This window comes from Aquarana catesbeiana, linkage group LG12 (genome assembly GCF_042186555.1).
Source record: "Aquarana catesbeiana isolate 2022-GZ linkage group LG12, ASM4218655v1, whole genome shotgun sequence".
NCBI classification, from domain to species: Eukaryota; Metazoa; Chordata; class Amphibia; order Anura; family Ranidae; genus Aquarana; species Aquarana catesbeiana.
In genome coordinates, this window is record NC_133335.1 from 64,779,764 (window position 1) to 64,794,855 (window position 15,092).

Below are 15,092 nucleotides of genomic sequence, written 5' to 3' on the forward strand. Positions count from 1 at the left end.
TTCCAAAAAGCTTAAAAATAGATTTTTTGGCTGGAGCTACACTTTAAAAATGTATCAGTTCAAAATTATAAACAGATTCTACTTAACAACAAACCTACAGTCCCTGTCTTGTTTGCACCGCCTGTATACTGCTGTTCAGAGTATATAGGGCCTGGGGGCCCCACGCCTTTCCTTAATTTGGGTGCGGGGTTCCCCTTAATATCCTTACAAGACCCAAAGGGCCTGGTAATGGACTGGGGGGGTACCCATGCCATTTGTCTCACTGATTTTCATCCATATTGCTGGGACATTACATTACACATTACATTAAAGCCGCAAGCAGTTTTAAATGACTTTTATTCCTTTAAAAATGTCATTTTGTGCAGGGACTGTTCTAAGCACGGGAAACATGCGCCACTTTACAGGCATACTATAGACACCCCCCCAAGTACGATATTTAAAGGAATATTTCACTTTTTTTTCACTTTAAGCATCATTAAAATCCCGAAAAAAACATCAGTTTTTAAAACTTTTTTTTGCATTGATACATGTCCCCTGGGGCAAGACCCGGGTACCCAAACCCTTTTTAGGACAATAACTTGCATATTAGCCTTTAAAATTAGCGCTTTTGATTTCGAACATTCGAGTCTCATAGACATTAATGGGGTTCTAAAGTTTTCGCAAACTTTCGGTCCGTTCGCAGGTTCTGGTGCGAACCGAACCAGGGGGTGTTCGGCTCATCCCTACTCAGCATACTGGATTTAGATGTTTGGGTTTACATACATTTGAATGGGTTATATCCACTATTGTAACAACTATGTCAGTGTGGCAATTTCATTAGCAGGTCCACTTTAAATTGCAATTCCCAGCAGATAACAACAACATGTATCTTAAAGCATATCTAGTTTTGTTGTGTCTCATCATACTGCACAGCCCTTATAGATAATTATTAGGGAACATTAAATGTAAATGATTTATCTTATTAGGTGTTCTGGTCTACTCCACCCAAAAAATCCTGCCAACGCGACAAACATCATAAGGGAGAGAAGACCAGCGGCTAGAGTGATGCAAGCTGATTAATGATAATTGATCCAAATTATAAACAGTGGCAATCCTTGGCAAGCAACTGTACTGTGTGAAGAAAAAGAAAACATTAATATTCGGCACACCCTTTACATCTTATATAAAAAGAATTATATTTCTTCACAAATCACTCTTTCCACTGGAGCTGCTCTTTTTTTTCTCTGGATAGGGTGACCTTTTGCTTGAACATGTCTTACTCTTTTAAACAATCCTCCAATACTGTGAGCATGGGCTCCACCTCAGGAGGCTATAGTGGAGGTGCTGGTGGTTATGGTCAGTGTGGAGTAGGTGGCTTTGGCGGAGATTTTGGTCAGGCAGCTGGTGGACACAGTCAGGGAGCTGGTGGATATAGTCATGGAGGAGGAGCATTTTATGGCCAAGGAGCTGGTGGTGGTGCTGGAGCAGGTTTTGGTGGTGGTGCTGGAGCAGGCTTTGGTGGTGGTGCTGGAGCAGGCTTTGGTGGTGGTGCTGGAGCAGGTTTTGGTGGTGGTGCTGGAGCAGGTTTTGGTGGTGGTTTTGATGCAGGATTTGGAGGTGCAGGTGGTGGCTATGGAGGAGGTGACAACCTTTTCAATAACAATGAGAAACATACAATGCAGAACCTTAATGACCGTTTGGCTTCATACCTGGACAAAGTCCGACAGCTAGAGGAAGCAAATGCTGAATATGAAAAAAAGATTAAGGAATTTTTGGAGAAACAAAGGTCTGGTGGTAGCACAGGAGAAGCAGGAAAAGACTACACTAAGTACTATACCACCATTACAGATCTACAGACTAAAGTAAGTTATTTGTTATTTATTTGGCTACAATAAAAAATGTGGGGGATTTATTGTAAATAATGCCAGTATTCCTTTCTAAAGGGACCTTGCAGTGATTATACCAGTAACATGTCAATGATGCTAAAACATATTTGTAGAGCAGGTTAGATTTAATAGATATTTTAAGAGAATAATTTTCTCCCTTTGTACATGTTAGTTTGTTGTGTGCCTTAAATAAAATGCACACTTTAAACACTTTACATATGCAGTACAACTGATTTGCCTGACTATAAAACATTAGGGAAAGAATTATAACTGTTTATTTACTACAATCTGAGGCTCCGTTAGAATCAATAAGTGAGGAAAAATCTGCAGAGGGATACAGACAGCAATGAAAAGCTAACAGTAGTTCTAATCTTTCCTTACTCTGATGAAAAAAATATTTTATTTATATTTTTGTCTGAGTTCTTGTAGATTTTGCCTTTACTCCCTGTCTGGTGAAAATATTGTCACCGGGATGGTAAGGGTAGGGAAATCTTTCAAATGGAGCCCTGGATAGATGTAGAGACCCAAGAGTGGTTCTATTCCATCCACACTCTATAAAAATAAAAAAATATTAAATTGACATACACTTTCAGGAAAAGCTAAGTGTTTCAAGTGGTGATGTGCTGTGTGTTTTGCACTAAAAGTCTTTACTTGTGGGACTGGACCACCAAGCTGCCAGCTGTGACGAACTCAGATGGCAAGATTTGAAAATTATTAGTGACAGAGAAAATTGAGTACTAATACGGCTACAATCAAATCAAGTAAAATTATTAGTGTAAGGAAATGGGGCTGAAATTTTGAGCTAAATGTTGCTACCCTACCCTATGGTAGCTACCTTATTTGTGGGCACACCAGTCTGTATATTTGTGTCCATTTTCTTTGTTTATTTTTACTGAAACATCATTTTATTACAGTAACCTAACAGTGGCAAAAATAAAAGAGGGAAACCTTTTTATTCTGTTCTTGTACTGTGCTAACTTTATCAGATTAGAAATGTATTCATCTTGTAGGGATGTTAGAATTAAAACAGAGATTGATCTACTCATTTGTTTCTTACAGATCATTGCCGCCAACAATGACAATACCCGCCTAATCCTGCAGAGTGACAATGCCAGACTGGCAGCAGATGACTTCAAAATGAAGTGAGTTGACTTTAATGTCTGTCGGAAAGGCAAAGCCATTGGTTAGACTGATTACTTAAGTCAGAGGAAGGAAAACATCTAGGTTATGGGCTTAAACTGGCTCTGTCAATTGACAAGTGGCATCCTTTGGGTATTAGATCTTTTTAGGATTACAGAACAAGGATAACATGGGAATCTGAGCCCCCAAATAGTGGAATTAAGATGCCACTGTTTTAAGTAATATGGAAAAATTAAGTACTGTAATACTATCCTTTGCAGACTTTGCTCATTCGCATCCTTATCATAAACCTGGAAGTGTTTGATTAATGATGATATTATACTTCTGATAGTATTATCTGTTACTATTAATACCCCCCCACCAACAAAGCTACAACACACTGCATAAATTGTATTACTCTCACCATGGTATTGCTGCCACTACACAAACCCAACCAGGATTCACTAAGGTCTCCTCAGGTGCAACTCTTTTATTTCTATTCCAACTCTTTCTCATCCTTGAGAATATTACTGGCTATTTTACATATTGCCCTCACCAAAAACATCTGGAAGACCATTGACTAGATGCTTTTAGTCTATGAATTTAATCAACACAGTCCCTTTACTTACTGCCACTAGTAGTTAAACCCAGAGTGAGGACATACTCCCACAAGGCTGTCCTGGACATTAATCATTAGGCCTGCCTTGCACCAGATAGTTGACTAAAGAATGTGGAGGAGTTATGCATATATAAAAATGTTTTCATTGATGGATATCAGTCTAGAGGTGTGGGCATTCTTAGGCAGGCTACCCTAGGTAATGTCCATGTGTGACGCTGAGCCCCCATATTTAAAAACTCTGTAATTCAATGAATGAAAGAGAAATGCAAGGGACAGTAAGGCTGGGTAGTAAATGCCTAAATGATTCTGGATGTCTTCCAGCCAGGAAATGAGGTGAGCTCTATCCAACTTGCTTTTGCTTCTAATGAAATCTAAGTACAGTGAAGTCAGAGTAAGCAACTTCAGTATAGTATAGGAGCCTTTACAACTGTGCAAGCCTCAAGGAAATGTTCAGCTTCAAGCACTGCCAGCACAGATCTACTTTAAGTGAAAAAAAGGATGTGGGTTTCAGCCAGCTTATTAAGTGGCATGAAAGATCCCATTGGCTGTCATGTATCTTTGACACTCCCTACAGGCTTTCAACAGCTGTCAGCCCAACAAGACTTGATTTGTTCTGTGACCAGTTATTGTTAAAGAGGACCTGAACTGTGGAAGCTGTTTCCAAAAAAGCAAAAGGAATACTAAGTACTAATCACCAGTATTAATCTGCCACTTATCTTCTCCCCATTACTGACTTGCCATGCCTTTTTCCACACTATGGAAACCAGGCGACCATATTAGTAGATAAGCAGGGCTTTTCCTCCTTGAATCAAAGCTTCAGCTACAGCTACAGTGCAGAAAGTACAGAAGCCCAGTAACAATTAAACAGAAATAAAAATTGCCAGGTGCAGCTTCTTTTCCTCCTTTCCAGCAGGCCCTTAGGAGAACAGTGAGTATTGCCATAGTGACATTACCAAATCTTGTGACACTAGCAGTCACAGGCACACCGCTTTAAGATGGTCATACACCAGTAGAATTTTGTTTGAACATTCACACGGAAATACAAAATAATTCATTTTTCCATCTTGTCATCATTGGGTCAACTAATTTTGTTTGAAGGCCCTTAAAATTGTGTCCAGACCTGCTACTTGAATGGAATTCCAGATGTATTAAACAGTTTTTTTTTTTTGTGCCTAGAACATGCACATTACAATATGTTTGATTCCTCCCCTCCCCAACGAAAACCACATTCAAAGTTGGAATTTTAATGATTTGAGAAAAGCTTTCCATCCTGCTCCTTCCAATTTTCTCATCAGTACAGTTCACATAGGTTGGACTTGATGGACTTATGTCTTTTTTCAACCTCACCTACTATGTAACTATGTCTAAAACGATCATTGATTTGACCCCGTTAAACATTTGAAAAATCGAACAAATGTTGCAAAAATGAACTATTATGATCAAAATTCTACTAGTGTATAGCCAGCTTTAGATAACCTCACACTGTTGATATACTGTACATACAGCTATTATGCTAGAAAATGCACATGCCTAGACACAGCCACACATGAGGGAATGCTCTACTATTTTTCAGGATTCAAGACATAGGGTAATTGTTTAGGGAAATCCTTAGGCAAATTTAACATTTCAAGCTTTCCCTAGAAGACAGGAAATCTTGCCACCTTGGTCATTATAATTCTTGAGCAAACATTACCTCCCTAATGACTGGCCCTTTGAAGTGGATTATCCCCAAAACTGCCCCCCATGGTACTGCCTTCTCCAGCTATATCTTCTACTTTTTTCCACGTTGCCTATTCTTTTAACTTGTTGCTTACTACACCACCAACCATAACCTCTTTTTATAATGGCCTATGCTCTATAATCATACACTAAGTAACCCATCACGAAGGAACAAGCAGAGCTGGACACAGCCTTATATTCCACCGTATTAGCAATCCCCAACACAGATACCTCACTCTTGAGTACAAGAGAAAGCTTCTGTTTGTCAAACTCAACCACTACAAGGAAAAGATACTGTATGTTCTTATGTTTTAAAGCTACCTACACATCTGAGCTGTGCAGAATGTAAAGAGACTTACAGTTGCATGTCTTCATCTCTTGGCAATGCACTGTTCAATTTATCATATTTGTTACAAATTCTTATTCTGTAATAACGTTATAAACCCTGAATAAAAAAAAATTAATAACAATTCTTGACCAAAAGCAAACAGTATATCTGCGCATTTATTGAAGATCAATATATATTTTTGTTTACCTTGCCAGGTATGAGAATGAACTTGCTCTCCGACGCAGTGTCGAAGCTGATATTAATGGCCTTCGTAAAGTCCTGGATGAGTTGACAATGGTAAAATCTGATCTGGACTCTCAGCTTGCAGGTCTTACTGAAGAAATGTCTCTTCTCAGGAAGAACCACGAGGAGGTAAAATCTAAAAAAGTCTCATCATGGCCCTCTATTTGTTGGTTTTAAGGTGTGAATTCATCCAAAATGATTTTATTTTAGTTTTGGATAGGGTAGGGTGGGATTAGAAACCCTGTAAGGTCTTTACTGTTCGGGTGACAACGGTTTCACCAAATGGGAAGTGCAGCAATACTGTATCTCCCACAGCAACACAGAAATAAAAATTATTTTTATTATTTCAGTAGAGGAAGGCTAGGACTTACGTCAAGTTTTTATTGCCCCATTGCAGATTTTTGATCAATGCCTATCTGGTAAAACCCTTGTCACTCAAAATGGGTTCTAATTGTCTCTCTTCATCCAAAACTAAAGAAACATTTTGACTGAACTTAAACTTTAACACTGAGCTTAAGGCAGATATAAAATACAAAAATAACTCAGCTCTGTATTCGTTATTATTAAATATATATATGTCTAATCTGAGCAATGTAAGTAATTGAATCTGGCTTTGTATTAGACTCTCGTAATTCCTGTACATCAGAGCTTAGAGTGGGAAAAAAAGTAGCAAAAGGAGCCAGTCAGTTTATGTGCTGACATGGACTATGCTGAGTGCAAAATCAGTGATGAAGAGATGAGCTCATCAATTTGCTGCTTCTGCTTCACTGTCTAGTCACAGGCTAGGGATGGGTCAATAACAGCCTAGGCTCAGAGAAAGTTGGTTGGCTGATGCTTGCTGTCATTCAACCCTGAAGACCAAAGATATATTGCATTAAAAGAAAAAAAAAAAAACAGTACTGTGGCAGATAGCTCCATATTGAAGGTAAGTATGAAGCTGATTTTTTTTGTATTTTTTCTTTTAACAAGCTATTGTGTTTTTTTTTAATCTGTAGGAGATTAAGGGATCACATGGAACATCTGCCGGGGAAGTTAACGTACAATTGAATGCTGTACCAGGAAATGACCTTCTAAAGGAGATGAACAATCTCAGAGAACAATATGAGGCTATGGCTGAAAAGAATCGCAAGGAGGCAGAAGAACAATTCAAGAAGGCGGTAAGGAACATTTACTCTTCATTAACCTATATTAAAGTTTTGATTCTCTAAAAAAAACTATAGTATGACACTAATAGAAGCAGATGGTTGGGACATTGTGTAGGAACTCAAAAAAGGAAGTGTCTAATCAGGTACTTTCACCTGGTTGTAGAAGTCAAAAGCTGACCAAAAATACTCTCAAGGGATTACATGTCTCAGAAGGCCACTGAGAAATCCAGGAAGAATTTGAGTGTTGCCAGCTAATGGACTATTCTGAAAGACCTAAACCATTTTGTGTGATATTGCCAGCTTGATTTTGTTGTATTTTTGAAAGAAAAATGAACAGAAGAAAAGATTGTGGTCGATTTTGATATAAAGAAACCATTCAAGGGTTCTTACAAATGTTTATCAATATTCATACATACGATCTTTGCATACTTCAACTTATAGCTTTATTTATTTCATTTTTTTTTTTTATCCCAAGAGCGAAGGTTTGAAGAAAGAAATATCAACTGTAGTAGAACAAACACAGACAAGCAAGAGTGAGATTTCAGACTTGAAGAAGACACTTCAAGCACTGGAGATTGAGCTTCAGTCACTACAGTCCATGGTACAAAATTAAAGGCATAACACATAATGGTAGACTGTGTGATTGTGTCAGAATATAAGTTTCATGATTTGTTTGTTTTCTCGTGAACAGAAAAGATCTCTTGAAGAAAATCTAGCACAAACAGAAGGACAATACTGTATGAAGATTTCCCAGATGCAAACACAGATTACTGGCATTGAAGAGCAACTGGCACAGATCAGGGCAGAGATAGAGTGCCAGACTGCAGAATATGAAGATCTGCTAGACATCAAGACAAAACTAGAGAATGAGATTGAGACATACCGCAAACTCCTGGAAGGAGATAGGTAAGAAAACGTAGTATATTGGGATGTGAAATGATGAGAATATTGTGTAGCAATGCTCCTATAGGGGTTGCTGTGTGTAGTGGTTCACCTGTCACCCTGCCCAGCCAGACATCCATTCCAGTCACTCAGATACAAAAACCAGTCCATTACTTTGTTTTGTTTTATTTGAGGGGGATTAAACTTGGACTGGGATTTGGGAATTATGGGATGCCCTGGAAGATTTAGTGCAAAGTTGTAGAAGGACTCCTATATACACTCTTTTATATACACTTCACTCTTCTCTCTCCAGCACAAACACTTGCTGCTCACTGTTTCCTCCTGTGGTGTAGAATAGTCCAGGTGCTAGCTGTCCTCTATTTGGCTACCACTCCTAGATAGCTCTTTTCGGGCCCTTCCAGCCAGCCTGGCTACAAAGACCCCTTTCCACTGCCCTTCTCCACAGTCCTCTCTTCACTGGTTCTGCACCCATCCCTCAAACTGCAATCTCCCAGTTCTCTAAGGTGTGCCTCCCCAGTCCCCCCGACTGTGCTCACTCACCAGACCTCCTGGCTGTGACCAGTAGTCCTCCATGGAGACTCTTAAAAGTGTTCTCTCCCGTTGTTCTCTATTTGCGCTCTCGTCTGCCTCTCCTTCCAGGATCTCGACACAGGGGAAAATAATACCTGGGAGTATGCTATAGGCCCCCTAACCTGAGAGAGGAAGGGGATACAGATCTCCTATCACAATTTGGATTAGCAGCAAGGATGGGAAGTGTTATCATAATGGGGGATTTTAACTATCCAGACATAGACTGGGCGGAGGGAACCGCACATTCATCTAAGGCTCGCCAATTTTATGGGTCAGATGGTAGACGCCCCAACTAGAAATAAAACGTTACTGGATCTACTGATTACCAACAATACAGACCTGATCACGGATGTGGAAATACGGGGCAATTTAGGTAACAGCGATCACATGTCAATTGGCTTCAGTATAGATCACACAAATAAGAAACATAAGGGGAATACAAAGACATTGAATTTCAAAAGAGCCAACTTCCCTAAACTATGATCCTTGCTAGAAGGCATACATTGGGATAAAATCTTAGGAATAAAGAACACGGAGGAGAGATGGGTTTGCTTTAATAGCATATTAAATAAGGGCATTAGCCAATGCATCCCATTGGGTAATACATTTAAAAGAGTGAACAAAAGTCCTGGATGGCTTAACTCCAATGTAAAAATGCATATAAAAGCAAAGGAGAAGGCCTTCAAAAAAATACAAGTTTGAGGGATCATCATCAGCATTCAGACTTTATAAAGAATGCTACAAGAAATGTAAGGGTGCAATAAGGACGGCTAAGATAGAATAGAATATGAAAGACACATAGCGGAGGAGAGCAAAAATCCCAAGAAATTCTTTTAGTATGTAAACAGTAAAAAAGGGAGGACAGACCATATTGGCCCCATAAAGAATGAGGAAGGACATCTGGTTACAAAGGATGGGGAGATGGCGAAGGTATTGAATTAATTCTTCTCCTCAGTCTCCATGAGGGAATCGGGGGCTTCAGTAACCAAAACTGCAGTGTTTATCCTCATGACGCATCACAGGAAGCACCTCCATGTTTAACAAAGAACAGAATTAAAATTCAACTTGGGAAACTTAACATCAATAAATCACTGGGACTAGATGGCTTGCACCCGAGGGTACTTAGGGAACTCAGTCAAGTAATTGCCAGACCATTGTTCCTAACTTTTACTGACAGTCTACTGACTGGAATGGTACCAGCTGATTGGAGAAAAGCCAATGTAGCACCAATATTTAAAAAGGGCCCAAATTACATCCCTGGGAATTACAGACCAGTTAGCCTAACATCAATAGTATGTAAACTCTTGGAGGGGATGATAAGGGACTATATACAAGATTTTAGTAATGAGAACGGTATCATTAGCAGTAATCAGCATGGATTCATGAAGAATCGTTCTTGCCAAACCAATCTACTAACCTTCTATGAGGAGGTGAGTTGCCAGCTAGATAAAGGAAGGCCTGTAGATGTGGTGTATCTGGATTTTGCAAAAGCATTTGACACAGTTCCCCATAAACGTTTACTGTACAAAATAAGTTCCGTTGGCATGGACCATAGGGTGAGTACATGGATTGAAAACTGGCTACAAGGGCGAGTTCAGAGGATGGTGATAAATGGGGAGTACTCGGAATGGTTTGAGGGGGTAGTGGGGTCCCCCAGGGTTCTGTGCTGGGACCAGTCCTATTTAATTTGTACATAAATGACCTGGAGGATGGGTAAACAGTTCAATCTCTGTATTTGCGGATGATACTAAGCTAAGCAGGGCAATAACAGACTGGGGAGCTCCCCTCAGGCCCCGACAGCCTCCACACCTCTCTCACTCTATCTCTTCCACCTGACAACTTCTCCCGAGCTGGGCCAACCCCAGGTATTTAAGGAGGTCTGCCCCCTGCCAATCCAAGTTGTGGATTGGGCAGGGCTCCTTAAGATACCACAGGCAGCTCCACCTCTCTCTCTCTCTCTCTTGGTAACCGAGAAGTGACACTGCCTTTGGGTTATCAGCTGCTACCCTGAGCCTCTCCCAGCCCAGAATGAAAAAACAGGCCTAGCAACCAGCTAGGCCTGCATAAATTTACCTACACTGCCAGAGAAAACCCTCACTCTAGCCTCTCACTAACTAAAGGGTGCTACACTTGTCTTTCCAGAACATGAAAGAGTTGGTATAGCATTTACATCCACAGAAATTACAAATTAAAAGTAGAATGCCAGTGTCACGTACCTGATGGGAAGAGCCTGGTCTATGCAGAGGAAGGCCTCTCCTACACCTCTGACTCGGGGCCCCTGGTAGAGTACAGAGGTGGTGCTGTAAAAGGATCAGCATCCAGTGCAGGATCAGGATACGGTACAGTAAAAACTGGATCGCAAACTGGAATTACTTCAGTATCTCAAGGTGATTGCATTTCAGGGTCTAACAGACAGCTCCACCTCTCTATCACTCTTCTCTTCTAATGCTAGAAGGAAGAGGGAGGTAACTGAGAAGTGACACTGCCTGTGGGTCATCAGCTGCTACCCTGAGCCACTCCCAGCCCAGAAAGAAAACAAACAGGCCTGCCTAAATTTACCTACACTGCTAGAGAAAACCTTCACTCTAGCACCTCACTAACTAAAGGGTGCTACACTTGTCTTTCCAGAACATGAAAGAGTTGGTATAGCATTTATATCCACAGAAATTACAAATTAAAGGTAGAATGGCAGTGTCACGTACCTGATGGGTAGAGCCTGGTCTATGCAGAGGAAGGCCTCTCTTACACCTCTGATTTAGGGATCCTGGTAGAGTACATAGGTGGCGGAGGTGTGCAGAGTCGCACGAGTAGTAGTAGTAGATGTGCTTGCTGCTGGGCTACTGGTGGAGTGGTATGCCAGATGGCAACGGATCTCCTGAGGACAGGGACAGACTGGCACTTTAGCCATAGAGCAGATTTCAGTGGCAGATGGATAGGTGCTAGCAACTTGGTAGCTCTGAAGAGACTGAAACATAAGCAGAGTTAGACAAGCCGGTCATACACAGAACAAACAGATCGAATACAAATATGGAGGCAGGAGAATGGTCAAAGAATGAGCTGGGGTCGATGCAGGTGGATAACAGGAATAGTCAGGAACAAGCCGGGTCAGTATTTCAAGAGCAGATGCAGGTAACAGGAAACAGGACAATCACAGAACGCTGTAGACAAGACAGCACTGATCCTGGGTGCTGATCCAGCTTAAATAGTCCATTTCCCGCCCTTATCTGTCACAGAATGCGCCACGCGCATTCGCATATTCGCATTTATATGCATTTGCACGTTAGCACGCTCTAATGCTTCTCTTCTTCCAGGCAGTTGGGGAACAGGGATTTGTCTGCGGCTATTATTCTGTCTTCTGTCAGAGCCTTCCTGACAGGCAGTAATAAAGTCATGAATCACTACATTGTATATTACTTATGTCTTCATATGTTTGAGAATATGTTCTATTCTCATTATGTTCTATGGAGTCCTTCTAAGCTAATGCAAAAAAAGAGCATCCATTGCAGGCTCCTTGATAGTGAAAAGTAACAACACATTAGAGTACTTTGAGATATTAATGACGACATCTGCACTGCATTTATAAGTTTTGTTTTGGTATGGATTTCATTTGGATTCTGCAGTTTCTTTTATGGATGCCCATACACTAAGGGTACAATGTCCCCTGGTCAGTGCCTGGTGCCCACACTGCCATACAAAATAGATGGCAATGCCAATGAGGAACAGCATAATAGAACACCCTGGGAACAAATAGTCAGTCGTATTTTGTCCTTGTTGTGGTCTTAAAAAGCCAACATAATATTTTCTTTCAATAATTTCAGTGGCGCTGGAAAAGGATCAGCATCCGGTGCAGGATCAGCATCCGGTGCAGGATCAGCATCCGGTGCAGGATCAGGATCCGGTGCAGTAAAAACTGGATCGCAAACTGGAAGTACTTCAGGATCTCAAGGTGACTGCATTTCAGGGTCTCACATCTAAAATGTGACATAAGTATAATTTATATGCCCTGCTAAACAGAACAATTATTTTAAACATTTAAAGAGCAATATAGTTGGGCCATATATAAAAATGACAGGTTGTGGAGGTATGTCTACAGCCAAATCAACCTTTTTCATTGTGAATCACCCAGTTATGTTTAGATGTTTCAATAGGGAAGAGCTTTGTTTTCATTGCTCTGGAATAACACAGCCAAATATTAAGCTTGTTCCTTATATTTACTATGGTCTATTATAGCCTTTCCCGACCTTTTTGTCTCATAATAGCTTTGTCAGGTGGCATTGGCCCCTAAACTGTGCAGATGCAATCGAATAGGAGGTCAGTCATCTACAGCTCAAGGATTCCCCAAAACCTTTGAAGGACCCTTAGGGTTCCATGGAGCCCTGGTTGAGAATGTCTGGTGTAATAGATGCAAGTGATTATAATCAGACTTCCAGATTTCATTTCAGGACAGGTTTAAATCTTACAATTGGCTCCTAAAACTAACAGTTCCTAATACTGCACATGAGCCCAGAAGTACAAGGGGTCATCTAGAGTCTGTCTCATAATGAAACAGATGATCAAGATAGAAACTGCCTCTTTGGTACGCTTCTGATCATCTGGGCTCCTCTGCAATGAGTGCACTGGCGCTGGTATGGTCACGGGAAGGACTGCTCTTGGTGATGGTGCTGGTGATGCATCTGCAGAGACTAAAGTGATAAATGCTCAGAGCAGAGTCTAAAGGGTAGTTGTACCCTGGAAAGGCTTACAGTCAAAGCATACTCAATGTCTCCAGGAAACAGAAAGAGTCTAAGGGGTGACATGGCATGACATTGACAAACAAAGAGCAATCATGACATTTATTAAAGATGTTTTTTTAAACACATTTGGACAGGGTTCCTCTGGCTGTTAGAACATTAATTGCATATGAGAACACGGGTTTTATAAATACACACACACAAAAATAATTTCTCTATTCTCCTGTCTAGGAACAAAACGAACAAAGATAGTGAGAGTGGTCGAGGAACTCACTGAAAATGGAGTAGTTGTGAGAACCAAAGTTAAGGAACAAGTAGTGCCCGCTGATGATTAGAGGCATATTCAAATGACCAGCAAATGGCCAGAGGTTGTGTCTGCTCAAGCAAAAAGGAATCCTGTAAAAAAACTTCTTAAGTGTTCTGTATTCTGTCTAGAAGTGATCACATGATCAATATGTTCTTTGATCACATGGTGCAGCATTCTGTAGGTGACTCATGTCTCAGTGCAGTTGTATTGCTCTTTTCAATTGTAATTGTACTTTGAAGATCTATCTTTTGCTTTTTTTTGCTACTCAAAATAAACTCTTCCAATGCAAGGCATACATGGTTTCCTTTGATAAATAATTGCATTTTTAGTACTACAATGAGCATTGCTGTTAACATTTTAAGCTAATGTGATAGAACTCTGGCTGATTATAGATCTGGTTTGTTTATTAAATATTAGGAGACATGTAGATGATTAAGCTGAACTGCAGGAAGTCATAAAGACGTAAATTAATGTGGCTCTATACATAAGCATAGATAAGAAGGAGGTGCACAAGCCTAGTGTATAACTGTAGTACTCTTTAGCAATAAAACAAGTATTCCAAAATATTCACAAAAGAAAATTACGTATAGGCATATTAGTGTCATTCACACCATCAGGCGCATGTCCACCAAAAGGTACAGAGCTCTGAGGAAGAGGGCATCATCCTTAAACGCGTAAGCTGTGCTCTTTTTGGAAATAGTGTGTGTCTAGTTAGAGCAAGCAATACTGAGTTGTTTTTGGGTTTTAAACACAAATTTTCCTAGTAAATTTTTTTGATGTAGCTTATAGTTAGAGCCAGACAGGCTAGGGTTTATCCTAACGGGTTGTTGCCTCGAAGAAGCTGCCTAAGTTATTTGAATACAGGAAAAACTGGTTATGTTTATTCTGATGCGAGAAGCGCAATAAACAGGTTGTAGCTAGTTTGGGGTCTAGCTACCTGCTGTGTGGATTCTCACTAAAAAACACCACTTGGGTTTATCTACTGTAAAAGATGCCAAAAGCAAAGCTGCTGATACCACAGTGTATTCAGTTATATAACACTATTTATTCTCTTTAAAAACTCAAATACAGTAAGAAAAACCTGCTTCTAGAGTAAATGAGGATATCACAGACCAAAATTAAAGCAATGTTAACATAAGTATCAATCAACTAATTATAAAATCAACTACAGACCAGCCAAAATAGTTTTTCTTGTAGAATAGGTTAGTGTTAGGGTTGGGTTTACTTGTGTCACCACAGTCTCCACCTTACACAGAAATATTTGAGGAGTCTTGCCATATCACCCCATTACCTTGCCAAGAAGACCATGGGTTGCCTCCTGCACTAGACGGATTAGCAGCCTGGCCTAAATCCTAGGGGTGTCTCTTCTTCAGTTAACTGCAGATAACTTGCCCTTATTCCATTTTTAGAGGCCAACTATTAGATGACCTTTGGATTCTCCTATGGGCAAGCTGTGTCGATTTCCAGTCCTTGCAGCCATTTCCAGCTCATTGCCCCACTTTAAAATGTTTATTGTTTCACAAGACACACACTAAAGTCTACAT

General features: G+C 40.3%; 1 protein-coding gene across 1 annotated transcript; it reads left to right on the top strand.

Moving 5' to 3' along the window:
* The first annotated feature begins 1,163 nt into the window (after positions 1–1,163).
* LOC141114335 (keratin, type I cytoskeletal 19-like) lies at positions 1,164–13,841 on the top strand. Its single transcript, XM_073607952.1, has 8 exons — positions 1,164–1,841; positions 2,925–3,007; positions 5,866–6,022; positions 6,889–7,050; positions 7,514–7,639; positions 7,730–7,944; positions 12,330–12,457; positions 13,473–13,841. Exons 1-8 carry the CDS (start codon positions 1,251–1,253, stop codon positions 13,574–13,576), a joined length of 1,566 nt encoding a protein of 521 aa, XP_073464053.1. The 5' UTR covers positions 1,164–1,250; the 3' UTR covers positions 13,577–13,841.
* Positions 13,842–15,092: the final 1,251 nt, after the last annotated feature.